General features: G+C 41.4%; 2 protein-coding genes across 4 annotated transcripts in view; both read left to right on the plus strand.

The window, feature by feature from the left end:
• Positions 1-3,357, plus strand: part of LOC138238041 (E3 ubiquitin-protein ligase TRIM39-like) — a 373,132-nt gene extending 369,775 nt beyond the window's left edge. The window contains exon 8 of the mRNA XM_069187843.1: positions 2,531-3,357. Coding sequence (XP_069043944.1) covers positions 2,531-3,084 — 554 coding nt within the window. The 3' untranslated portion in view covers positions 3,085-3,357. The remainder of the gene's footprint in view (positions 1-2,530) is intronic.
• Positions 1-25,116, plus strand: part of LOC138238069 (butyrophilin subfamily 1 member A1-like) — a 32,928-nt gene extending 7,812 nt beyond the window's left edge. The window contains exons 1-10 of one of the 3 annotated variants that reach the window (XM_069187928.1): positions 12,946-12,959; positions 13,394-13,468; positions 14,532-14,878; positions 15,110-15,388; positions 16,512-16,619; positions 18,411-18,437; positions 18,703-18,729; positions 19,763-19,795; positions 20,032-20,058; positions 24,334-25,116. In XM_069187928.1, coding sequence (XP_069044029.1) covers positions 16,541-16,619; positions 18,411-18,437; positions 18,703-18,729; positions 19,763-19,795; positions 20,032-20,058; positions 24,334-24,887 — 747 coding nt within the window. In that variant the 5' untranslated portion in view covers positions 12,946-12,959; positions 13,394-13,468; positions 14,532-14,878; positions 15,110-15,388; positions 16,512-16,540 and the 3' untranslated portion in view covers positions 24,888-25,116. Of the gene's footprint in view, positions 1-12,945; positions 12,960-13,393; positions 13,469-14,531; positions 14,879-15,109; positions 15,389-15,757; positions 16,620-18,410; positions 18,438-18,702; positions 18,730-19,762; positions 19,796-20,031; positions 20,059-24,333 lie in introns of those variants that run through there. The other 2 variants (XM_069187930.1, XM_069187929.1) reach the window with 2 other exon arrangements.
• Positions 25,117-27,372: the final 2,256 nt, after the last annotated feature.

Here is a 27,372-nt window from a genome sequence, read left to right on the forward strand (position 1 = left end):
CAATATAAGGATTATTTTTGTGTTTTTCTCCATGGTTAGGATTGTTTTTCTTTTTGTACAGTTAGTGGCCTTTTTCATCATTTATGTTTCTTCCCTCTTTGGCATTGCTTTTTCAGGGATACTGCAGCTGTACTTTGTTTGTTTGTCTTTTCCCCACTCTGCTGCTGCAGTCTCTACACTGTAAATAGGATATAAGACCCTTCCCACTGCGCTCCCTGAGGCTGTGATTGATCTGGAGAATAAACCTGAGAGCTGTGAGCTCTACTGAGACAGGCTGCAGTGATGGGGGTTCAGTAAGAGACTCAGTGGGGTGTTTGTCTCAGAATAGATCAGTCATTTCAACATCAGCTCATTAATCACTATTGTCAGTAGAGATTGGGGTTTTTACCTCAGATTTGGGTTTGTTTTCACAGGGCAGGGGGAGTAAATTTAGCTTCTGTGTTTCCATATCAGACAGGTCTTTATCTCCTTAGTGTGACACAGTGACTGTGTGTCTAAGAATTTATGTGTGAAAAAAACTACTATAACAGTTGGGGATATGTAATTTGAATTAAGGGACTGTTCCTAGGCCAAGAGTAATACAATAAATAATGTATTTCCTGCCAAAATAAGAAGTTCAGTTACTCATGCCAGCACTATGAAAGGAAGGAGCAGTAGAGTATTGAGCTGAGAATTGCCCTCCTCTCAGGACAGGGGGTAATTCATTCTGATCTGTATTTATTGACAGTGTTTCAGTGACATGAAGTCAGTCAGTGTTTCTGTGGCCTGTTTTCCTCAGAGCAGCTCAGACATGTCAGAGTCAGGTGCTCATGGTTAGTTTAAGAGGGGTATTTACTGGGGCTGTAGGGCTCTTCTTACTGGCCAGGGGTAATAACTTTGGGGTCTTTCTCTCCAGCCCAGCTGGTGTTCTCACATGGTCCAGGTCCTTAAGAGACCCAGTGGTGTGTTTCACTAAGAATGACACTGGAGTGTCAATATTATTTCACTAGTCCCACCAGAGTGAGTGTGTATTGGGGTGTTTGCCTGTGATATTGGGGACCTCGTTTCAAACAGGAGTGATCTAGAGGGTGTCTGTGTTTCCAGACTGATAGACTCCCCTGTGGAGTAAGTCAGTGTTTGACACTGTGTCCTGTTCTACACAGAACAAGTGTGAAATATCAGTGGAAGATGTTGTCATGTGGGCTTCAGGGATCAGGCTGCGGTTTCCACTCTTGTCCAGGAGTGGGCGCCCTTCATCATTACAGAACTACTGGGGCTCCCTGTCTAGAAATGAGTCAGGTGTCTTTATAAATTCATGCAGGTATCTGCGTCAGGCTTTCTAGGCTACAGGAGTAAAAAAATAAGAGCTGATAAGAGTCTTTGATCGTCACTTGATTGACAGGGAGATCAGCGAAAGAGCGATTAAAACCCCACATTCGCGCTGAACGTGTATAAGCCCCGCCCCCGTCTGTCAGTGGTCAGAGCTCGCTGATTGACAGCTGGTGTCTCCTATCAGAGTGGCGGACAGTGAGCGCGAGCAGTCTGGAGTCAGTATGAGCGCCTCTGTTTCTCTCGTCTTTCTCTCCGGGTTTCTGGATGTGTTATTTCTGCTTTAAACTGAGCACTTTGGATATTTCTTCACATTTTCAACGTAAGTATGGTGGGTTTTCTTACGTTTCACAAGGTTTTGTTCTTTCCATTATATTTTTTTCTGTACAAAATTAGCATTATGCAGGTTTTTATAAATTCATGTAGGTAGGTGCGTCAGCCTTTCTAGACTCCAGGAGTAAAGAAAAAAATAAGACCTGAGAGGAAACTCTTTGATTTTCACTAAATTGACAGGCAGACAAAGGGAGAGTATTTCTTCAGTATTAAGAATTAAGAATTAAGAGTTAATACTGCTCCTACTGTCTCCTATCAGAAATTATTATTATTATTTCTGTTTAATCTGAATACTTTAGATATTTCTTCACATGTTCAAAGTAAGTGTGAAGTCCTTTATTTCAGCAAGGTTTTGCTTTTTCCATTATATTTATTTTTTCTGTAAAAACCAGCACTATACAGTCTTTGAATTCAGCACTTTTTTATTCTGCGTCGTCAGGAAAATGGTCTTAGAGAAGATGAACGAGCTGCTGAACTGGGATTTGAAATAAACCGGTTTAACAGACAGGCTGTCCAGTTTCTTACAGTATACAGGTCGTTGTGGTGGGTTGTGAAGTGTTTGAAAGCGAGTGGTCGGGCTGTAGTTTCTCCTGCAGTCCGGTCGGTCCTGTGTTTATTAATAATGTCGTTTAAAAAAATAAAGTTTCGTCGCTGTGAAAACAAGTGTTTAATGTTTGTATTTAGAGGATATTGGGATCACTCCCATGTGTAACACTAGTGAAACAGTGAAGAAGATGTCGTTTCTCTGGAAGGGAAGAGCAGTCATTAGTAATTGACTGGTGTTTCTCTCTCGGTGTGTTTGGGGACAAAGACATTTCACAGTCTGATGGAGTTGAGTTGGACTGTGATCGGCAGGAGCCTGTTGTGATGTTTGTGTTTTATTCCCCAGCTGCTGTGACTCTGGACCCTGATACAGCTCACTGTGTGCTCAGCCTGTCTGAGGATGGGAAGAGAGTGAGACGGGGACAGAGGAAGAGTCTCTCTGACAATCCTCACAGGTTTGATCACAGGTCCTGTGTCGTGAGCAGGGAGGCCTTCACCTCAGGGAGACACTACTGGGAGGTGGAGGTGAATCAATACTGGAGAATAGGAGTGACCAGAGAGTCTGCAGAGAGGAAAGGGGGGATCAGCTTCTCTCCCCAGCGGGGTTACTGGTGTCTGTACTCTGACTCTGACTGGTCTGGTTTCTCTGCTCTCACTGACCCTGAGACCCGTCTCCCCCTCAGTCTGAAGCCCAGGAAGCTGGGGGTGTGTGTGGATATTGAGGAGAGGAAGGTCTCCTTTTACACAGTGGAGTCCAGAGCTCATGTCTACACTTTCACTGACATGGTCTTCCCTCAGGGGGAGAAGATCTATCCTGTCTTCTGGACTCTGGATTCAGATAAAGACCTTGAGCTGCTGCCTGCTGTCAGTGTGGAGATTAAACCCGTCACTGACTCATGAACACAGGCTGACTCTCTCCCAGCTCTCTGGCCACTGCTCACACTGGGAGACGGGTTTACTGTGAGGTCAGAAATATAGTAGGAATTGTAGATGATGATGTCGTGTTTAATTTTTTAATTTACTATAACACATTTAAACGGGGAAAAATAACATGTACGAGAGAGGGCGAGATAATGCGCTACCAGCCTGCTGTACTCCTGACTTGTAAATATCTGTGGAAACCCTGCTGTGTTTTGTTTCTAATTTTGAGAAAATAAACTTTTAAAAATGAAATCCCGTGTGAATCTCTCCTGCGCGCGCCGGTGACTGTGAAGCTGCCAGAACGGAGAGGGACCCGCTGACGTCACCACAGCCAGGAGGAATAGGGACTGTGACGCAGACAGGAAGTGGCTCAGGGTGGTTATGGGAGTTGTAGTTTGTAGGCAGCCCTGCGTCTGTGAGCAACTACAGCCAGTCTAATACTCCCCGGATTCATTATTATATTCAGTATTTTATGTTCGTTTGGGGTTTATTTTTACTGTGGTGGTATGTTTAATGTGAGAGACATTTTATTTGATCTCTGATCGTGATCCAGGGAAAAGTGGGAATGGATACTTCTTTTCTAGCCTTTTCTTTATTTTATTTCATATGAAAGCCCAAAATCCTAAACAGAACCCAGGGGCAGGTTTTTTTTCTTCACGGACAGATACTTGGGCTCCGTGTCGGTCTTGTCTTCCGTCCTGCCGTTTGGCACAGAGGGACTGTGTCGTGAGAGGTAGTTTTAACACACTGCCTTGTGCGCTGGTTAGTGTGGTAATTGTGAGACGCTCCCTAGAGCAAGCGGGTTAGAAGATGGCGACAGACCCGCTGTTCTAGTAAGAAGTGAAGTTAAACTCATTCCTGCTGTTGTGTTCAGCTGTGTTTAATATCTACAAACTAACCCAAAACACGAGAGACTGCACGGCTTCGGCACTTAATCTGTTCAGTAGGACCAACATCATTATCTGAGGGATTATTTTTGTAACTTTGGCATGTACAGTATGTATATATATATTTAATTTCGCTTACTTTTGTTTCTCTGTGACTCTGTCCTGGAACAAAACGTGCTACAATTCGTTACTCTTAATACTGCATCTCCGACCACATTTGAAATATTTCACTTTGTTCACTTTGTGACGCAGTGTTGTACCGCGGGAAAACATTGTTGACAAAATGAATATCGAACTTCGAGCTGGTAAATATTTTCTTAGAAATACATTTTATTATGCAAATAAATTCAACTGCTTGACTAAAATGTCTCCATGACTAAAATGTTGTAAAAACAATGTTGTAAAATGTCTGTTCTATATCAGACGGGTCTCAACTAAAATACTTATTATAATTAAATAATTATAATTAAAATTTAGTCCACTAGTCTTAATTAAATGTTTGTGACTATGACTAATAGATACTGACAGACTGAAGGAACTGAGTCTCTTTAGTCTGAAGGGAGTGTCCCACACTGACAGACTGAAGGAACTGAATCTCTTTAGTCATAAGGGAGTGTCCCACAGTGAATCTATTGAATCTGTATCTAGTGAAGTGGTCTGTACAGTAAAGTCTCAGTTCAGTTATTGCTTCTATAGTGTTACATTTAGAGATGTTAAAACATACTCAGTTTTTCCATTTTTAAAGCACAAATGTTTTTGCAAAATGTACAGATGCAGCCATTCAAAGTGCGCGGTAAAGACACCGCAGTACAGATACCGCAGGTAAGATGACACGCGATACCGCGGTGCGTGATTGGTTGACCGACAGGGGCACTCGTGGTCCGTTGGTCTGTCGTAGAAAGACTTACTGTACTGTAAACGTCTTTACTGTGCCCGTTGTAGATATTGAATTTTACCACTGAAGGGAAATCTTAGTAGCTGAGCATAAAAAGAATAGGAGCATACTGTAACGCGTGTGAAGGCCATAAACGATATTAATTTTGGAACGTAAACATACAGTATATAGCTGGTCTTGGTACTTTAAAGAAAAAAATACGCACCAGTATTCCATTTCTCCCTAAACATTGTAAGCTTCGAAGTCTTTAACTAACGTGATACCGGAGTCAACAAGCATACTTTTAGAATTTGATTAAAAGGGAATATAATATGGAATCGCGTATCTCAATAATTTAATAACGGTATGATTATATCCGTGTACTGCGGCAGAGCTATGTAGGGCTGTTTTGCCCGCCTGATCCTGTGAGCTCTCTTGTAGCCTACTGGTCTAGGTGCGTGACCACCAGCTGGTAGGTTGGGTGTTCGAATCCAGCTGGTACTGGACTTTTCATTTTTATTTATTTATTTTTTAATCGCGTAACATAAACATATTACCGTATGCAAACTGTACTGTATACAGTATGTATATGTATATTTAATGTCTTAACTGTGCCCGTTTAATTGAATTTAAAAAAAATATTTAACACGAACATTAAGCTGCTTACATCTTCCGCCTGAGAACAGTCACCCGTTGCTACCCAACGCAGAATGGTGATTGGCTGACACCATCTGACACCCCTCTGATTGGAGAAAAAAGACGTGCTGGTTTGCTATACACACTACCAGGAAGAGGATTCTTTCCATTCAAAACGTGTATTTTAAAAGTTTAAGAAGTAAAAACCTTACAGCGTACACAGATTTCTAAACTGATCAGGATCGTTATCTTTGTCTCATGCATAATAATGTTCACCGCTCTGTCCAGCAAATTAATAATAAACTTTATTTTATATAGCTTTTTAAACGAATAAGTAATTAGATTGCTCATAAACCTAATCACTTGCTTTTTCTTTTTATTTAGGCTCAGATTTCAACTATAGATCGTATTATTAATAACCATAATAACAACCAACCAACAAAAACAACCATATAAACATAATACCAACCAAAAACATAGATAACAACCACAATACAAAATCAAATAATCAAACCATTTTACACTCGCAAAGTCCTCCAATTATCATAATCCCGCCCCTTATGCAAAACCAAACCTTCCTCCCATCCCAGTTTATCCTGTTTATCATAAACAAAATCCACCTCAATTTTCAACATAAAGCATTACACAAAATCAATACCTCAACACTCCATACTCAACAACGATAATTCACAAACAGCCAGAACATGTAACTACACATTCCCAAACATACCTACTTTCCATAGCCCCGCCCCTTATGCAAAACCAACATCCCTCCCCTGTTCTCTCTCTCCCCTGGCGGTTGTAATTGTTATTATTTTCAAATAAATTTTAGCAAAGTCATGTATTTTAAAAATCTTAAGATTTTTCTATTTATGTCTTTATTTAGTGGTTTCATTAGTGACAAAGGCTAAACTTTCTTGGAAAAATGTCTTTTATGTAAACCATGTTTGCTATTAATTCATTCAGGGCTAAAATATGTTCATTGTCTTCTAATGAAAGAAGGGTTCCTTTCGCCGTAGTCGGGAGCCTAGCCTTTAACTAGTAAGTACTGTATTTACTGGGTTTTTGAGGGGGGTGTCTTTCGCTGGAAATCTCGCCTCCTACTTTGAAAATACCCGTGAAACCGGTTCAATTCGTCACAGCCAGCACTCCTGCAGAGAGTTGGGTTGTACTTGCAGTGCATACAGTACACGCGTTATGCTCTTCGTTAATGTCTGTGAAGTTTTATTTAATCTCTGAGCCATACTGATTCTTCTGGAAGCCAGTTTCCGCCAGGGAGTAAAAAAAAAAACACACTATGGTATTCTCTCCAATGCAGTGCAGTTAAAAACATACCTCTGATGCTGCTCCTAAATGAATATCGTTTATGACCATCAGAAGCTTTATGCTCCTTTTCTTTTTTCCAGTGGATTGAACAGGGAGAGGCATTTCATGATGTACTTTTCACTGATGAAACAACAGTGGCTCTGGAACAGTTTTCAACCAAGTCGTTTTATAAAAAGGGGAGATATGTACACGTTACTGAAGCTAAAAGTTTAGCCTTTGTCACTAATGTAAACACTAAATAAAGACATATAGAAATCCCATTTTTAGGATCAGAGTCTTACATATGGTTATTTCGAAAACGTTTGTACGTGCTCCTTCTTACCATGTTACTGTTTACCGTTACTGACCATATTAAGTTTAAGTGCCTGTGGGCACTTTTCCTGTCTGTGGGGGGTGGACCGTCTTTCATTAGAAGGTTAGTCTGTTCTACTCTGAGAATGTAGAGGCGGTGGGAAGTGCCCGCGGTCATTTAATTAGTATTAAAATCTTAGTTATCTTTCTAGTTCACAGGTTTGCATGCATAATTTAATTTTGAAAGCCACTGAGACATCAGGTACTACTGTTGTATTTATGAAAAAGAAACAAAACAAAAAACATACTAACAACTGTGCCATCCTACTCCTTAGTTAATACATTTTATTCATAAACAGTTAACATTGTTAGCAAAATATTTTGAATTATATTTAACCCTATTTTTTCTTTAGTTTTGTATTTAACTTATTATATGATAGTCAGACTTAATGTATATTAATGTATATTTGAACAATGAAAATATATTTTTACAAGATTTTACATTAAGCACTTAAAATTAATATGGTTAATAATAGTAAACTGTAACATGCTGTTACAAGATCGGTTAACTGCGAAGAAAATCCTTTCAGAGAAAATGTTTCAGGTGTGAAGAACAAACCTGTTCCCACACACCCTGCCCCCACTACCATTAGAATATACACAAACATTTTAGCGTTTCATTCTGAACAGAAGACCCTCACACCTGAAGAGTGCTGGCTGTGACGAATTAAACCGGTTTTACAGGTTTCAATCACAGATTGGGACTCAGTAAAGTAACACACAGCGCCACTGGATTTGATAATACTGTACCTAACCAAAATCCGCAATATGGAAACAGAACCTAATTGTTGATAGATGATGTACTCGTAACATTTTTTCAAGACGAACTACAACATTTAAAAAATGACTTGTATGTACTTGATATCTCTAATCAATCCACGGGTTCCAGCACAAAACGAAACTAAAACGCATACCGTTTCGCGCTTCTTATTAGTTGCTCAAAAGTAATTTGACCGTATGAAATGCATAATATAAACCTAGAAACATATACGTGAGCAGTACTTAAGCACTGTAGTATCGGTGTTAAGACATACCTCTCAAATACTGTAAATCAAGTTAAAAATATCTCAAGACCGATTCTGGTCGTAATGAAACCATGTTTCGTGTATGTTTTCTTTTTCATCTTGAAATAACTCATTTCTAAATACCTTTTTCACTGTTAACATCTTGTAGCAACTTTGCGACAAAATATACACTCTGACAGTTCATCCTGCTACCAACATTAAATAAAACAAATCTTAAGATTTCTATATTTATGTCTTTATTTAGTGGTTTCATTCGAAGCTTACAATGTTTAGGGAGAAATGGAATACTGGTGTGTATTTTTTTCTTTAAAGTACCGAGACCAGCCATATACTGTATGTTTATGTTAAGATTTCCCTTCAGTGGTAAAATTAGATATGAATATTCAATACTTAAACGGGCACAGTTAAGACATTAAATATACATATACATATTGTATACAGTACAGTTTGCATACGGTAATATGTTTATGTTACGCGATTAAAAAATAAATAAATAAAACTGGAAGGTCCAGCACCACCATTATGTTTATATGGTTGTTTTTGTTGGTTGGTTGTTATTATGGTTATTAATAATACGATCTATAGTTGAAATCTGAGCCTAAATAAAAAGAAAAAGCAAGTGATTAGGTTTATGAGCAATCTAATTACTTATTCGTTTAAAAAGCTATATAAAATAAAGTTTATTATTAATTTGCTGGACAGAGCGGTGAACATTATTATGCATGAGACAAAGATAACGATCCTGATCAGTTTAGAAATCTGTGTACGTTGTAAGGTTTTTACTTCTTAAACTTTTAAAATACACGTTTAGAATTGAAAGAAATCCTCTTCCTGGTACAGTATGTATAGCAAACCAGCACGTCTTTTTTCTCCAATCAGAGGGGTGTCAGATGGTGTCAGCCAATCACCATTCTGCGTTGGGTAGCAACGGGTGACTGTTCTCAGGCGGAAGATGTAAACAGCTTAATGTTCGTGTTAAATATTTTTTTTAAATTCAATTAAACGGGCACAGTTAAGACATTAAATATACATATACATACTGTATACAGTACAGTTTGCATACGGTAATATGTTTATGTTACGCGATTAAAAAATAAATAAATAAAAATGAAAAGTCCAGCACCAGCTGGATTCGAACACACAACCAGCCAGTTGGTAGTCACACACCTAGACCAGTAGGCTACAAGACAGCTCGCATGATCAAGCAGGCGAAACAGCCCTACACAGTCCTGCCGCAGTACACGGATATAATCATACCGTTATTAAATTCTTTAGATACGCGATTCCATATTATATTCCTTTTTAATCAAATTCTAAAAGTATGCTTGTTGACTCCGGTATCACGTTAGTTAAAGACTTCGAAGCTTACAATGTTTAGGGAGAAATGGAATACCGGTGTGTATTTTTCCTTGTGATATTTTAAGCTCTAGTTGAATGATAGGTGTCGCATTTTAAATCATTTTCGTAGCTAGAAATTATGAAACGCCCTGTTAAAAGCAAGGAAGTTTTTATGCCCCGTTGAAGTAACACAAAATGCCTGACAAAGTATGGCTTGGACAGATTCCAAGTGCTTGTACAAATGTGCTAAAGAAATTATACTTTGAGTATACAGCTTGTCCAAAGTCATCCATTATCAATACTATTAGTAATATCTTCAGTAAAGGCTTTGATGCATAAATATTTCTGATGAAGGTAGGTTGTGTACTTCTGTCCAACTGAGCAATCTTGCTTTCATAATATATACCAACATTTTAATGACTGATGATTAACATGCTGTAATACACAGTTCAAAATTAAAGGCTCAAATGCTGTACATGAGAGGTTAAGCTCCCCCTGGCGGTTTTACAAGGCGACGCCGGATAGTTAGTCACATGACACACGTGACACACGTGATACCGCGTGATACTGCGTGATACTGTGACACGCCCACCGCGGTATGCCGCGAAATACCTCACCCATTTTGAATGGCTGCATCTGTACCTGCATGAGTATCGAGCTCACAAGTCTCAGATTGTGATACTGATGACTATTTGCTACGCTACCAAGCCTGGACACTGCTCTATAATAAGGCTAGATGCCAGTGTCTGAAGTTCAGCTCAACATTGCTGTCCAGAGGTCATGAAATCCAGTCAAGCTCTGCCGCTAGCCAGCTGTGAGCAGGATGTTGAGCTGTAAACTCGACTGTACCAGTACTATAACTGTCAGCTACAGGACCTTGTCCAGTAAGGGAGTTAGACGAGTGATACAGGATACTGAGACAGTTAGTAACCAGGTGTCCCTGGATGTGGTCTGACCTCCCAACCCCTGACCTCTGGGCCCGTAGGTGCCTTCTCCTCTGCCTCCTCTCAAGATTTGATATGCTTCTGGGCTTTTCTATCATTGGGGTGGTCGGGGTGCCAGGCAGGGGCTCATGGGTTGGTCCTGCAATAATCAGAGGTGCCCAGGAAGAAATATCAAGATTAGGTCAGACTGATTCTCATCAGGAGCCTCCTCCTTTTCTCTATATCTGGGTCACAGGGCACAGACATTGGGGATCCCCCTCCAACCCCAACATGCACACTGGAGCAATTGGGGTTTTGGGGGTTTGGGGCTTCCTGTAATGACTGCCAGACTCTGAATCACCAACTGCCTCAGGAAAGAAAGCAGCAGCTATTTACATAACTGGGGCCCTGTAAGTGTGAAATAGTACCAATTGTGTGATTGTGTCCTGTGAGCGTGCTTGTGTTATAGTACTCTGTGTGTGACGGTGTACCCTGTGTGCCCTGTGTGTGAGATTGTGTGATTGTGTCCTGTGTGTGTTTCTGTGATTGTGCCCTGTATGAGAGACTGTGCCCTCTTTGTGTGCACGTGTAATAGTATTCAGTGTATGTGACAGTACCTTGTGTGTGCATGTGTCTGTGTGATTGTGCTACAGTATGTGTGTGTATGTTTCTGTGATTGAGCCCTCTGTGTGTGATTGTGCTTTCTCTGCACTTATTCACTGTGTGCATGTGTTTGCAATTGTGCTGTCAGTGTGTGTTTGTCTGATTGTGCCCTGTGTGTATGTGTAATAGTACTGTGTGAACGTAATTAAACCCTGTGTGCGTGTTTGAATGTTTGGATTGTGCTCTGTCCGTGCTTGTGGATTGTACCCTGTCTGTGTGTGTGAGTCTATAGACCTCTAGTAGTTCAGGTGGGTAGCTGCGTCAGCATGCGTAGGCTGCAAAGAAAAAAGTAATAGGTTTATTCCATGCTGAAAAAAAGAAGAAAGAAAACACAACGTTTCAGCCGTGGAGCCTTCTTCAGGTGTGAGTCCAGAGTCCACTATACATTCACAAATTACATGAAATAATATCCACAGCTACCCATATTGTACTACTGTTTTCAGAATTAAAATCCAAAATGCAATTATCAGTTCCTTATTAACTATTTATAAATGATTACTAATATTTCTATATACTGTAATTAAAAAAAAAACTGTAGTTGTATTATTACTGTAGAGCACTGTAACATTTAGAGTTCTGGTAGCGATGTGGTAACAATATGACTTGCATGACTAAGCAGTGTAATCATTACATGTGATGAAGCTGTCACTAGTATGAACAAAAAGCACTGATGGGTTAATGAACACATTATAATGAACCAATTTTCTGTCAACCATACCACAGACAGACCACAGCTCATTGTGTCCTTGTCCTGCTCACTGTACTGTCTCTGGAAAAGAGCTCAGTACACAGCTCTGAGTGTCCTTGTCCTGCTCACTGTACTGTCTCTGGAAAAGAGTTCAGACCACAGCCCTGAGTGTCCCTGTCCTGCTCACTGTACTGTCTCTGGAAAAGAGCTCAGACCACAGCCCTGAGTGTCCCTGTCCTGCTCACTGTACTGTCTCTGGAAAAGAGTTCAGACCACAGCTCTGAGTGTCCCTGTCCTGCTCACTGTACTGTCTCTGGAAAAGAGTTCAGACCACAGCTCTGAGTGTCCCTGTCCTGCTCACTGTACTGTCTCTGGAAAAGAGCTCAGACCACAGCCCTGAGTGTCCCTGTCCTGCTCACTGTACTGTCTCTGGAAAAGAGTTCAGACCACAGCTCTGAGTGTCCCTGTCCTGCTCACTGTACTGTCTCTGGAAAAGAGTTCAGACCACAGCTCTGAGTGTCCCTGTCCTGGTCACTGTACTGTCTCTGGAAAAGAGTTCAGACCACAGCTCTGAGTGTCCCTGTCCTGATCACTGTACTGTCTCTGGAAAAGAGTCCAGACCACAGCTCTGAGTGTCCCTGTCCTGATCACTGTACTGTCTCTGGAACTACACTTGCAAATTAAATACAATGTTAATTATACTAAATTGATCAATAACTCATTGGTCAAATTAAATAAAACACCAGAGACAGAAATTCACAATTCACAAACAAGATTCAAGCTCTGCCTGTTCCCACCTGCTCTGCTGCCCTTGTTCACTGCTCAGACACAGACTCAGCTCAGTGGGAGTGTTGCTCTGCAGGCTGGGTGAGTCTGTGCTGAAAGAACAGGTCTGTGCAGGTAAAGTGAAAGAAGGAAGAGAACTGTGTCCTTGTAGCAGTGAACAGCAGTTACTGTGTATAAGATGGAGGATTAAACAGGAGAAAATACTTCACCTTACAGCACATAATAATAATTACAGACCAGCACTGAGACAGCACAGTTTCTGACTCAAGAGTTTATCTATATGCTGAAGAAGATTTAGTATTCAAGTCTGAAGCTGCTGTTTGCTGGAGTGACAGTGAAATCAGGTTGGTTACAGAAGTGAGTAAATGAACAGTCAGGTCAGGACTGAAGCTGCTGTGTGCTGGAGTGACAGTGAGATCAGTCAGGTACAGCAGTGTGTGAGTGAACAGTCAGGTCAGGACTGAAGCTGCTGTGTGCTGGAGTGACAGTGAGATCAGTCAGGTACAGCAGTGTGTGAGTGAACAGTCAGGTCGGGACTAAGATTGAGAGGAACTTCTCACTGTATTTTTGCTCTGGATATAGATTTTAGTGAAGAAGTCTGCAAGATCAGTGCTTCTGTTAATGGGAATATGGCACAGTGACAAGTCAGGGCGAGCGTCTGTTTCAATAAAGAGTACTACCTGTGTCTTTCAGAAACATTTGATCTCTGTTGGTGATTTTCTTTAATTCAGATGTGAAGTGTAACTCATAAGTGTGTTTATTTCTTACTTCAGAGTGTTTCTTTGTTTCAGAGATGGAGTCTGACCAGTCACAGTGGTTCGTTTTGACTCTGCTGTTTCTCCACCAGTCCTGTGTCTCAGGATCAGGTACAGTGAGACTCTTATTGGTGTTTTAATCAATAACCTGACCAGAACTCAGATTTCACACTGATGACTGAAAATAGTACAGTTTCTAAGAATCCAATTTCTGAAGCTGATGATTGTAACATTTATCTGACCTGACTGTTGTCTAGATGAGATCTAAACAGTGCAAATGGATGCTCAGACTCAGGGAAGGATTTTCATCACAGTGGGATGAGCTGACAGACTCAGAGACAGTGTCAATCATGGCCAAGTCACACTGCTGACCTGAGAGCTGCTTCACCCTCTCTGCCAGTCTGTGCCTCAGTGTGGGAGTTAATGTTGGCTACATCAGGTACTCATCACTTACAGAGGGAGTCCTGGAGTGACCAAAACCACACAGGACATTCCAGTGTGTCAGAAGTTTGTGTGTGGAAGATGGAGAGATGTTACAACTGACACTTGTTAAAGGAGCCTGACTGGATCTTGCCTGTAGTTCATCTTCATTCTGTGTTGTGTGTCCAGATGTTGGTGAATATCTTATTTTGTATTGTAAAAACTGCTGAATAAAACCTGGAATCATTCAGGTCCATGGCTACATCCCACTGTGCCTCCAGTGTTTATGTGTTCTGATTGTGTTTGGAGTATTAATCAGCAGTTTAATCTGGGTTCTGTATGTGAATTGTTTCACTATATAAAGGACCAAAAATCAGAGTGAGAGACACAGATAAAGAACCTGATTTAACCCCCTACTGTCACTGCAGAGTAACAAATCCCCAGTGAACACAGTCACAGCTCTTCTATCAGTGAGTGAAGGTGAGGATCTGAGGGTCCTGGGTGAGAGATCCAGACCCCAGTTTGGGAAACACTAATGTGAAGAAGAGGAGCAGATGGTGAGATGAGACTCACTGATCTTCAGTGCTCCTCAGTCACATGTGGGTCTGAATCAGTGATGGGCTGTTTGTAGAAAACACTGTGTGTCACTGAGCTGCTCTGCTTTATTCTGCCAGTGATGATCTACAGTTTGTCTCAGAGTGTTTGTCTGTGTTGAGGCTGAAGACTCATGTCAGCTGTGCTCTTTCTCTTTCAGAGGTGTTTCAGGTTGTTGGTCCAGCTGCTCCTGTAGTTGTGTCCCCTGGTGAAGACGCTGTCCTGCCCTGTTACCTCTCACCAGACATCAGACTGAGGATCTAGAGATCAGGTGGTTCAGAGAGGATTTCACAGCTCCTGTGTGTTTGTACCACAACCACGGGTATAGACTTGAGAATCAGTTTCCATCATACAGGGGAAGAGCTGAACTTTTCCCAGGGAAGCTCTTCAAAGGCAACGTGTCTCTGAGACTGAGAGATGTGAGGCGCACTGATCATGGGCTCTATAACTGCCTGGTTCGATCTCCTCGGCATTATGAAGTAGCTCTTATTGACCTGGGTGTTAGAGGTGAGTGGCTTTCCACATGTTTTAATTTTCTTTCCTTTTAACACACGTCACTAACATAACACGGTACAGCATAGCACTACACAACACAGCAAGGTACAGACCACATGGCTTGTGTTAGTCAGGATGAAACAACACAACACTGATCACAGTAAGTCTGTTTCCAATCTCACATCACTGATGTCTATGCCAAACCTCAGCTGTGAAATGTCTCCTGTTGTGATGAATCCACAGCCCTGGGCTCCCAGCCCTCAGTGTCTCTCCACTCCCCTGGAGGAGATCAGGCCCAGCTGCTGTGCAGATCAGAGGGCTGGTTCCCTCAACCTGCAGTGATCTGGACAGACAGGGATGGAAACGAGGTGACATCACAGCCCCCCACAGTGGACACGGACAGTCAGGGGCTCCTCAGTGTCAGCAGCTACATCCTAGTCAAACAGGAGTCCAACATCTTCTCCTGCCTGGTGAGAAGCACACAGCCCAAGGCAGACTGGGAATCTCAGCTCCACATACCCAGTGAGTATTAAACATGAACACTGGAGCTCACCTGTAACACAGCTGAGGTATAACACACACCCAGGACATAACACACCTGGAACACTGAGCACAACCTGCACTAGGAAACTATTATCATCACTCAAAGCTTAATACTCTGCTGTGTAATGCTCACATAATTCATATTCATGAATTAATGACAAGTATTGAATGTGTCTACGTGTTAATTTATTAAGGTAATAAAGTGTTAATTCATCCTGACAATTTAAGAACACTGTACTAGCAACAGCTTCATCAAGTACAATATTTATGCACAACTCCAAATACAATACTGTATGTCACAATACTGTATAACACTATAGAATTTTTTAATTACATACTGTATACAGAATTTTGTAATTCTGTATAAAATCAATGAGAAAACGATTTTATTTAATTTTTTTAGAAGTATTTTAATGACTTTGCTGCGTACCATCAGAATCATTGTAACTGGTACACTCTCCACTATGTTTAGATCAATACATTGAATTTATTATTATTGCAATTTCCCTTGTTATTGTTGAGGTACTGTATGCATCTGTATGAGGAATTCCTCAACAATGTATCAGCAATTGTTGTTTTGATTCGTTTATTTTTTTATTTATTTGATGTCACTCCATAAATTTCCACGTTTTCTGAGAATTTCAGTGAAACCAGACAGATTAAAAAAATTAAGGTCTGATCCCGGCTTTATTCATGGTATATTATCACCTTTTCAGAAAAAAAACACTGTAAAGCCACATTTCATTTTAAACAGGTAGCTTGGTATACATTTTACAGTGCTTAAGTTTATATAACATATAAATGTTAGAATTTCAGGACATGATCATTATACTAAAAAGAAAAGCCATTTAAATGAAGCCACTGTTTCAGTAACATCTAATGCAATACCAGTACTGCCTAGAAATCTGGTTTGAGCAGTGAAATTTGGGACGCCAGACCAGATGTTTGCATACTGCAGTGTGCTTTACACTAATGAGTGCTTTAGTGGACATTCGAGATGGCTGTTTGTTGTAAATTAAATATAAATCTTATTTCACGCTGACAGTAAAACACACGGCTATTGATCGGTCAGCTTCTGTGGGATAATATTCCTGTTTTCCAGGAGCCTATTTCCCTGCTCCCTCTGGATGGATGGTGACATTTTTCTTAACAGCAGCTGTTACTGTAGCAGCATCAGTACTTCTGGTGATTCAGTGGAGAAGAATGGACAGTATGTGCTCATTATACATACATATTCATTTGTGCGAATGTTTGTGTAGAGATGGGTTTAAAGTCCCACTATATGACAGTGTTTCAGCAACAAAGGACACCTACTCTTGATAACAGGATTCAGTATACAGACACCAGACACCAGAACTGAAGATCCGAGGAGATCATCTTCTCAGAGTAGGCTATATTGGCAGATCCATACTGTAGGATACAGGATGCATTCCTATCAGTCAGAACCAGTACCGGCCCACAACAGCTTTCCTTACAGTTACAGAACCACTCCTTCCAGGGTTAAAACACCTCTCTCTCTTCGGATGTGAGTGTTTATCCAGTGGAGGTGAGTTTTGACGCTGTCACGAGTTGGTTCATCAGCATCTATAGACAACAGTGAACATCTGAACTTTTCAGCTGTGATGGAAATGCACAGCAGCCACATATCCAAAATCTTCCTGCTGGGATCCATCCTTTCTCTTACCCCTTGGAGAAGAGTGGGTTAGGGGTTATGGTGATTTCAGAACAGAGTGTGTTCAGTGTTCCTGTGGAAACACTCTAACACTTGGCCAGATCCACTCTCCATATTTCAGCAGTTATATTGAGCACTTTGTAAAACTCTTTTCATGCAACTGAATGTTCTCTTAGATGCTGGCCTAAAGAAACAATCTTTACTTGTAATAAATTGTGTATTAATTCAAATTTGAATAATTCTCTTAATCCAAACACACACATCTCACAAGCTGCACACACACTCATCCCTACCAGTGAGCCCAGTAGAGAAGATCCCTGCTGTGGTTTGCTCTGTCTCAGTGAGCCCACTCTGGAAGCTCTAGAGAACCTCACTCAGCCTGTGCCAGAGAGCGAGAGAGACAGTGTGAGCTGAGGAGAGGAGCTGTTCCTCAGGACTGGGGCTCTTTCTGCTCAGTGACCTGTGTAGTACTGGTCAGAGTGTGGCAGTGTTTTGGGAGGAGTGACGACAGGGTCCATACACTCTACTGAACACATCACTCTGGACTACAGTCAATAACAGGATCTTCTCCACCCTGTCTGATACAGCTGCTGTTAATATATCAGGGTCACACACTCTACTGAACACATCAGTCTTGACCCCAGTCAGTACAGGATCTCCTCCACCCTGTCTGATACAGCTGCTGTTAATATATCAGGGTCACAGTCTACTGAACACACCTCTTTAGACACCAGTCAGAACAGGATCTTATCCGCCCTGTCTGATACAGCTGTTGTTAATATATCAGGGTCACACAGTCTACTGAACACATCAGTCTTGACCCCAGTCAGTACAGGATCTCCTCCACCCTGTCTGATACAGCTGCTGTTAATATATCAGGGTCACAGTCTACTGAACACACCTCTCTAGACCCGTCAATACAGGATCTTCTCCAGTCTGTCTGATACAGCTCATGCCAGTAAAACAGTAGGATTCAGCTCTGCAGATCTTAAAGGAACATCACTTCACAAACAGAAGAACTCATCTTTCTCATCTTGAGATGAGAAATCACCACCTCATCAGCTGATAGAGAATAATCAGTGTTGAGCAGATCCACAGAAGGAGGTGTTTTTTAATTATATTAGTGTGACTCTTTAAAACTGGTGTCAGTGCAGGAGCCTATATTAGTGTTGCTGACTGTTACTTACAGTGGAGAAACGCTGAGGTAATCTGAATGGCATTATATTAATTATATCAGGCTAATGTGTTAGTGTTATTACTTATTCTTTAAATACTTGTGTCAGTGCAGGAGCCTGTATCAGTGTAACTGACTCTTTTTGGTTCTTATAGAGCAGGAAATTCTATGGACATTTAATGGTAAGTAAATATTATTTTGAATGTTCTGTATCGACTGCGTTGTAAAATAGCTTTAAAGCCCTCTACTCCAAAGATTCAAGTACACATTCAAAAAGCCATTTTGATTTTTTAAAATAAAAGATTTTAATATATTTTAGCCAGTGTATAGAAGAAAAAATAATCTTTTGTTTTGATATTTTGTAGTTAAACAGATCGGTATAAAGTATTATTTTTGTGTCTTGTTTCGTACACTAGAATATCCAATGAATGTCTTTATTATTTTCAGTGAACAACTTGCTTCAGAGAGAACTGGGTGAGTGATCTGTAGTCTCAAACTGTCTTCTTTAGTCTTAAAGCTCTCTGGTGTTTTAAATTTTATAAAGCTCTAGGCTGGCAACATGCAAAGAAAAAAACTGTTCTTAGCCGAAATGTACTGTGTGTAACTTTCCTGTGCACTGTGTATAACTATGAAACTGCATTCCGAAGTGTAGCTGACGTTGAGCCACTTTACAAGACCTTCTGAATATTCATTCCCTAAAACAGAAATTACTGAATAATTTTAGACTGAAGCTCAGTCCTGCCTGTGTCCTGCTTATACACACAGTGTCTGTAGTGCTGGAACAACACAGCTGCTCTGACTGCTTGTGTTCAGCCAGCTGGGCCCCTGTCTGTGTCAGACTGATACTGTCTGTGTGTCAGTCTTCCTGGATCAGGCCTGGTGTGGAGATGTGCTCACCATGGATTGTGACTGGTCATCTCTCACTGTCCAGCTGATGTCCAGAGATCAGGCAGTGTGACCAGTGAGAAGGACATCTCTGTGTCTCTCTCAGTGATACTGGTCACTGTGGGTCCAGGTCAGTCAGTGATACTGGTCACTGTGGGTACAGGACCCTTAGTCTGTGTGAGAGCAGCCCACACTTTCACTCATCTGACTGAACAATGAACAGAATTCAGTATCAATGGATGGTTGTTTAAATCTGAAATATCCCTCAGTGCTGGAGACTGCAGACTGTGTTTATTTCTTATCTCTCTCAGTGGTCAAGCACCAGACTCCAGGGTGTCCTGTGATGTGTCTGTGTGTCTTATTGCCTTGTGCTGCTCAGTCTTATTGAGTGAGACTCCAGTCTTACAGCCACTGCTGCTCACACTCACTGACACTCTGACCCACACTGCAGTGGAGACTGGGGATCCTGAAATGAACTGACTGACTGCAGACTGTAGTATAAACTCTGGTATAATAACAGGTAAGAAGCAAGAATGGTCTTTAATACAATAAAGATCTACTCTCTCTCTCTCTCTCTCTCTCTCTCTCTCTCTCTCTCTCTCTCTCTCTCTCTCTCTCGCAGATGCTGTGAAGCGAGCTCCTATCCCTAAATCACGTATGTACACTGTGTGAAACTCTGCTGACTGACATTGCTGACAGTACTGACATCTTATTACCATTATTAATGTGTGACTGAGATTAACAGTGTCTGTATCTCTGTGTTCCAGTGTGTGTCTGTGATTAACAGTGCCTGTATCTCTGTGTTCCAGTGTGTCTGTGATTAACAGTGTCTGTATCTCTGTGTTCCAGTGTGTGACTGTGATTAACACTGTCTGTATCTCTGTGTTTCAGAATGGCAGTGGATCTGCAGTGCTGCAGGTAGGTCTGTCATCTCTTGATGACACAGGGGCTGTTTTAAGCCCTCGTGTCAGAGGTGTTTTGAATACAATCTCAGACGATCTCTTTAGTGTAAATTGGTTGTTCCTGGTGGGTAAAAAGAAGATGTATTTCAGTGTCACGTCTGTAATGTAGTACATGAAATCCTATTGGGATCCTTAAGAGATCTTCACCTAGTGGCCAGGAGAAAATTCTTCCAGAGGGGCTGAAGGTGTTCCAAAACTCGTTCTACCCAAAGGCCATGTCCTGTGAGCTCTGTTCAATCCTTTATCAGTCTCACTCCTTCGTGAGGGTCTTCAGGCTAAATATGGCAGAGCCTGTGACCCTGGATTTTGAGAATAAATGTGAAATATCAGGAGGAATCAGGAGCAGAGCCAGAAACAATCAGCTGTCCAAATCCTAGGGTACATGACCGTTATACCTGAAAAAAATGACAGGAACATCTTCACCTTTTGTAGTACAGAAAATATAAAAAATACAGTCTCTGCTCATTTCTCAGCTGCTGTAATCTTTCTGTTGGTGTCGGTCATTGTCCTCTGTGTCTCTCTCTTACTCTGGGCTCTCCTGAAGCTTGTTGTCCTCTGTGTCTCTCTCTTACTCTGGGCTCTCCTGCAGCTTGTTGTCCTCTGTGTCTCTCTCTTACTCTGGGCTCTCCTGCAGATTGTTGTCCTCTGTCTCTCTCTCTCTTACTCTGGGTTTTAAAAAAATATCTTCCCACTCCATGTTTAAAAACCAGTTTCCTATCTGAAAATGACATAAACTAGATTTGAATCCCTGTAAACCAGTCCTGGTACCTGGGGGCATTTTTTGCTGCCTGTACCTGTTTAACTACCGTATGTCTCCTAACAGCAGTGCCCTTTTTCAGATTACTGTACGTCTTGTAAAACTAGGCCAAAACACAGAACATACAACAAACCCAGTTTTTCTCTGTTTTTATATATCCTGATTTACAGGAGGATGTATCAAGTAAGAAAAGTTTATTTTCATCTGGGCATGAATGTTTTTCCCCATATGCTCCCCAGTCTCAGTGTGTGTTACAGTCTATACAGCCCCTGCAGTGTATAAATGGGGAGTGAAGGCAGGTCTGGTCAGGCTTGTCTGAAGGCACACGAGAAGCATTCTCTCTCCTAAAGGGCTTTAAAGTTGGTGCAAAATCCTTGGAAGTCAGGTGAGGGTTTTTTGCAATATAAGGATTATTTTTGTGTTTTTCTCCATGGTAAGGATTATTTTTCTTTTTGTAGTTAGTGGCCTTTTTCATCATTTATGTTTCTTCCCTCTTTTGCATTGCTTTTCCAGGGATACTGCAGCTGTACTTTGTTTGTTTGTCTTTTTCCCACTCTGCTGCTGCAGTCTCTACACTGTAAATAGGATATAAGACTCTTCCCACTGCGCTCCCTGAGGCTGTGATTGATCTGGGAATAAATCGGAGAGCTGTGAGCTCTACTGAGACAGGCTGCAGTGATGGGGGTTCAGTAAGAAACTCAGTGGGGTGTTTGTCTCAGAATAGATCAGTCATTTCAACATCAGTTCATTAATCTCTACTGTCAGTAGAGATTGGGGTTTTTACCTCAGATTTGGGTTTGTCTTCACAGGGCAGGGGGAGTAAATTTAGCTTCTGTGTTTCCATATCAGACAGGTCTTTATCTCCTTAGTGTGACACAGTGACTGTGTGTCTAAGAATGTATGTGTGAAAAAACTACTATAACAGTTGGGGATATTTATTTTGAATTGAGGGACTATTCCTAGGCCAAGAGTAATACAATAAATAATGTATTTCCTGCCAAAATAAGAAGTTCAGTTACTCATGCCAGCACTGATAAAGGAAGGGGCAGTAGAGTACTGAGCTGAGAATTGCCCTCCTCTCAGGACAGGGGGTAATTAATTCTCTCTCTTTACTGACAGTGTTTCAGTGACATGAAGTCAGTCAGTGTGTCTGAGGCCTGCAGCTTCACAGACACACAGCCTCTTGTGAGCGGCAGCAGTGTGACTCTGGTACAGGGCTCCTCTGGGGCCTGTAGGCCTCTCTCTTGTCTGAGAAATGGCTGCTTCTCTTCACATGTCAACCAGGCTGATGGGTCAGCAGGAAGAAACAGTCAGGACTTGATCTGTCTGAACAAACAGAGCGATAGGAAAACCCAACATCATTTGTTCTTGATATCCTGCCAAAATAAGAATGTCTTAGGTTATTGTTGGTCAGTCACTAAATCTTTAAGCACAAAAACCTCAAACGCTTTTAGACTACAGTCTGCAGACATCAAATACACTTGAATTGGGAATTACACAGTAAAATGCAGGAGAGGTATGAGTTGAAGGGGGAAGAAACAGTATTTCTGTGTATTTTGCGCAGATGAATGAGAAGAGATAGGGGAATGACAGACAAAAAGAAAAAGAATTCAGGACGACACACAACCCGTTACACAGTTTGTTCATTGCTGGCTTGCTGTTTACTGGGACCAACAGTAACAGGAAGCCAACAGCAGGTATAAGTCATCGTAAATGTATTCTGTTCAGTGTTGAAAGAGTGAGCAAACACTCTGTACAGGACATGTTTCTGCAGTTTCACATCAAGAAGAACAGATGTTTGGAAAGCTGTGTCAATTCTACTTGTCACAGAAATGGTAAAAATGACACACGTTTAAGATCAAGATCTCTTTATTTGCCATATACAATCTCTTGCATTAGGAATTCATCTTTTCACATACAGGACCCCAGCTTGCTCTCCATGAGACACAGACACACAGACAGAGAGAAGCTTGGGGTCACAGTACAGCCTGTTTTCCTCAGAGCAGCTCAGACATGTCAGAGTCAGGTGCTCATGGTTAGTTTAAGAGGGGTATTTACTGGGGCTGTAGGGCTCCTCTTACTGGCCAGGGGTAATAACTTTGGGGTCTTTCTCTTCAGCCCAGCTGGTGTTCTCACATGGTCCTGGTCATTAAGAGACCCAGTGGTGTATTTCACTAAGGATGACACTGGAGTGTCAATATTATTTCACTAATCCCACCAGAGTGAGTGTGTATTGGGGTGTTTGCCTGTGATATTGGGGACCTCGTTTCAAACAGGAGTGATCTAGAGGGTGTCTGTGTTTCCAGACTGATAGACTCTCCTGTGGAGTAAGTCAGTGTTTGACACTGTGTCCTGTTCTACACAGAACAAGTGTGAAATATCAGTGGAAGATGTTGTCATGTCGGCTTCAGGGATCAGGCTGCGGTTTCCACTCTTGTCCAGGAGTGGGCGCCATTCATCATCACAGAACTAATGGGGCTCCCTGTCTAGAAATGAGATAGGTGTTTTTATAAATTCATGTAGGTGGCTGTGTCAGCCTCTCTAGGCACCAGGAGTCAGAAAACAAGAGCAGATAAGAGTCTCTTTGATCGTCACTTGATTGACAGGCAGATCAGTGAAAGAGCGATTAAAACCCACATTCGCGGTGAACATGTATAAGCCCCGCCCCCGTCTGTCAGTGGTCAGAGCTCACTGATTGACAGCTGGAGTCTCCTATCAGAGAGGCGGACAGTGAGCGCGAGCAGTCTGAAGTCTGTATGAGCGCCTCTGTTTCTCTCGTCTTTCTCTCCGGGTTTCTGGATGTGTTATTTCTGCTTTAAATTGAACACTTTGGATATTTCTTGGCATTTTCAAAGTATGGTGGGTTTTCTTATATTTCACAAGGTTTTGTTCTTTCCATTATATTTTTTTCTGTAAAAAATGAGCATTATGCAGGTGTTTTTATAAATTTATGTAGGTAGCTGCGTCAGCATTTCTAGACTCCAGGAGTAAATAAAAAAATAAGACCTGACAGGAAACTCTTTGATTTTCACTAAATTGACAGGCAGACAAAGGGAGAGTATTTATTCAGTATTAAGAATTAAGAGTTAATACTGCTCCTACTGTCTCGTATCAGAAATTATTATTATTATTTCTGTTTAATTTGAATACTTTAGATATTTCTTCATATGTTCAAAGTAAGTGTGAAGTCCTTTATTTCAGCAAGGTTTTGCTTTTTCCATTATATTTATTTTTTTTCTGTAAAAACGAGCAGTATGCAGTCTTTGAATTCAGCACTTTTTTATTCTGCGTCGTCAGGAAAATGGTCTCAGAGAAGATGAACGAGCTGCTGAAGAAGTCAAGAGCAGTCATTAGTAATTGACTTGTGTTTCTCTCTCGGTGTGTTTGGGGACAAAGACATTTCACAGTCTGATGGAGTTGAGTTGGACTGTGATTGGCAGGAGCCTGTTATGATGTTTGTGTTTTATTCCCCAGCTGCTGTGACTCTGGACCCTGATACAGCTCACTGTGAGCTCAGCCTGTCTGAGGATGGGAAGAGAGTGAGACTGGGACAGAGGAAGAGTCTCTCTGACAATCCTCACAGGTTTGATTACAGGTCCTCTGTCGTGAGCAGGGAGGCCTTCACCTCAGGGAGACACTACTGGGAGGTGGAGGTGAATCGATACTGGATAATAGGAGTGACCAGAGAGTCTGCAGAGAGGAAAGGAAAGTTCAGCTTCTCTCCCCAGCAGGGTTACTGGTGTCTGGGCACTTACTCTTACCAGTCTGGTTTCTCTGCTCTCACTGACCCTGTGACCTGTCTCCCCCTCAGTCTGCGGCCCAGGAAGCTGGGGGTGTGTGTGGATATTGAGGAGAGGAAGGTCTCCTTTTACACAGTGGAGTCCAGAGCTCATGTCTACACTTTCACTGACATGGTCTTCCCTCAGGGGGAGAAGATCTATCCTGTCTTCTGTACCTGGGATTCAGATAAAGACCTTGAGCTGCTGCCTGCTGTCAGTGTGGAGATTAAACCCGTCACTGACTCATGAACACAGGCTGACTCTCTCCCAGCTCTCTGTCCACTGCTCACACTGGGAGACGGGTTTACTGACGGGCAGTGAGAAGAGGTCATCAATATAGTAGGAATTGTAGATGATGATGTTGTTGTCGCGTTATATTACAGTAAAAGTTTTAAACGGGGAAAATAACATGTAAGAGAGAGGGAGATACACCTCGGTACCAGCCTGCTGTACTCCTGACTTGTAAATATCTCTGGAAACCTGCTGTGTTTTTTTTCTAATTTTTAAGAAAATAAACGTTTAAAAATGAAATCCCGTGTGAGTCTCTCCTGCGTGCGCCGGTGACTGTGAAGCTGCCAGAACGGGAAGGGACCCGCTGACGTCACCACAGCCAGGAGGAATAGGGACTGTGACGCAGACAGGAAGTGGCTCAGGGTGGTTATGGGAGTTGTAGTTTGTAACCAGAGGCGTGTCTGTGAGCAGCTACAGCCAGTCTAATACCCGGCTCCCTTTAATACAGGGATACATGACTATATTCAGTATTGTGTATTTTATGTTCTTATGGGGAAGTTTGTGTGGAAGTTTGTTTAGTGTGAGGGAAGTTTTATGTGATCTCTGGCCCAGGGGAAAGTGGACGCGCTGTGCCTGTTCTTTTTTTCTGATCTTTATTTTGGTTCCCAATTAAGTGTAATAATGGGGCAGTGAGAGCTCTGTTTTCCTTCATATGGAAGCCAACGGACAGAAACTTGGGCTTCTTGTCAGTCTTGTCTTCCATCCTGCCATTTGGACATTTCATGTGGACGATTCACTGTCCACAGAGGGACTGTGTCATGAGAGGTAGTTTTAACACACTCCCTTGTGCGCTGGTTAGTGTGGTAATTGTGAGACGCTCCCTAGAGCAAGCGAGTTAGTAGATGGCTGAGCTGCTTAATAACTGTTCAAGTAAGAAATGAAGTTAAACTCATTCCTGGTGTTGTGTTCAGCTGTGTTTAATATATATAAACTAACCCAAAACACAAGAGACTGCACCGGGAGATTACTGCACTGCTTCGGCATTTCATCTATTCAGCAGGATGAGCATCATTATCTGAGATTATTTCTGTAATTTTGGGATGTATATATATTTCCTTTCATTATTTTGTCCCTCTTTCTACCTTGGAACAAAACGTGCTACAATTCGCTCCTTTTTTTAATCCCAGCCGTGTTTAGTCCAAACTCTCAGAACAACCTGAAAAACGTCAAGTTCAGGACTCTCAGTACCGCCCTCTCCGACCGCATCTGAAATATTTCACTTTGTTCGCTTCGTGACGCAGTGCTGTACCGCGGGAAAACACTGTTGACAAAATGAATATCGAACTTCGAGCTGTTAAATATTTTCGTAGAAATACATTTTATTACACAAGTAAATTAAACTGCTTGACTGAAATGTCTGTATGACTAAAATGTTGTAAAAACTGTTGTAAAAAGTCTGTTCTAGTCACCTAAAAGTAAGACCTATTATAATTACAATTTAGTCTACTAGACTAAATTAAAAGTTGGTGACTAGAAAATGTCTATGACTAATAGATACTGACAGGCTGAAGGAACTGAGTTTCTTTAGTCTGAAGGGAGTCTCCTGCACTGACAGGCTGAAGGAACTGAGTCTCTTTAGTCAGAGGGGAATGTCCCACAGTAAATCTAGTGAATCTGTATCTAGTGAAGTGGTCTGTACAGTAAAGTCTCAGTTCAGTTATTGGTTCTATAGTGTTACATTTAGAGATGTGCATTTAAAACTAATATGAGACACAAACATACTGAGATTTTCTATTTTTTAAGCACAAATGTTTTTGCAGAATTCATAATGGTTTTCTGTGTCTGGCAATGACATTTCTGTAGTTAGCTATCAGCTGACAACTGTATTTACTGCACAGGACCTCCCACAGGTCATGTTAATGGTCTGTCTTGGATGGTGTTGAGGTGCTGTATCCTCTGTGTGTTCAGGAAAGGAGAAGGAGGAGAACTCATAGGCTCACAGGACACGTCCAGGAGAGAAGCTGTGCAGGATGTTGCTTTGAGACACCTGTCAAGATTCTGATCACCCAGTAAATAAACCTGTGAACTCTGGTTTTGCTGGTTTCTTGCCTCAATAATGCTTTTAAATCTGTAGTAATGTGGTTATACATGAATCCGTCTTGTACATTAATCATTTTAAATTTTAAAGACTGCTAAATTTAAAGGCTTTTAAAACTATATCACAATCAAGTAATTATGGTATCTTCACATACATGACTTAAAAAGCAGTCCACCACACATTGACATTTTTTCCTACCATAATTAATCACCCCCATTAATGGTTTTCTTTTAAACTGTGCATTACTCTGTTGTTGTCATTTAATTTAACACTGACCAAGATGTCTAAGAGGAGATTAGAAACATCTTCCGTATCTCCAACACTGGCTTTAGGACCTTGATAAAAGCTCAATTTACAAGGATCCACAAGCAACATCGTGTCTGGAGATTGTGTGCAAAGAAATTC

Source organism: Lepisosteus oculatus, chromosome 4 (genome assembly GCF_040954835.1).
Source record: "Lepisosteus oculatus isolate fLepOcu1 chromosome 4, fLepOcu1.hap2, whole genome shotgun sequence".
Lineage (NCBI taxonomy): Eukaryota > Metazoa > Chordata > Actinopteri > Semionotiformes > Lepisosteidae > Lepisosteus > Lepisosteus oculatus.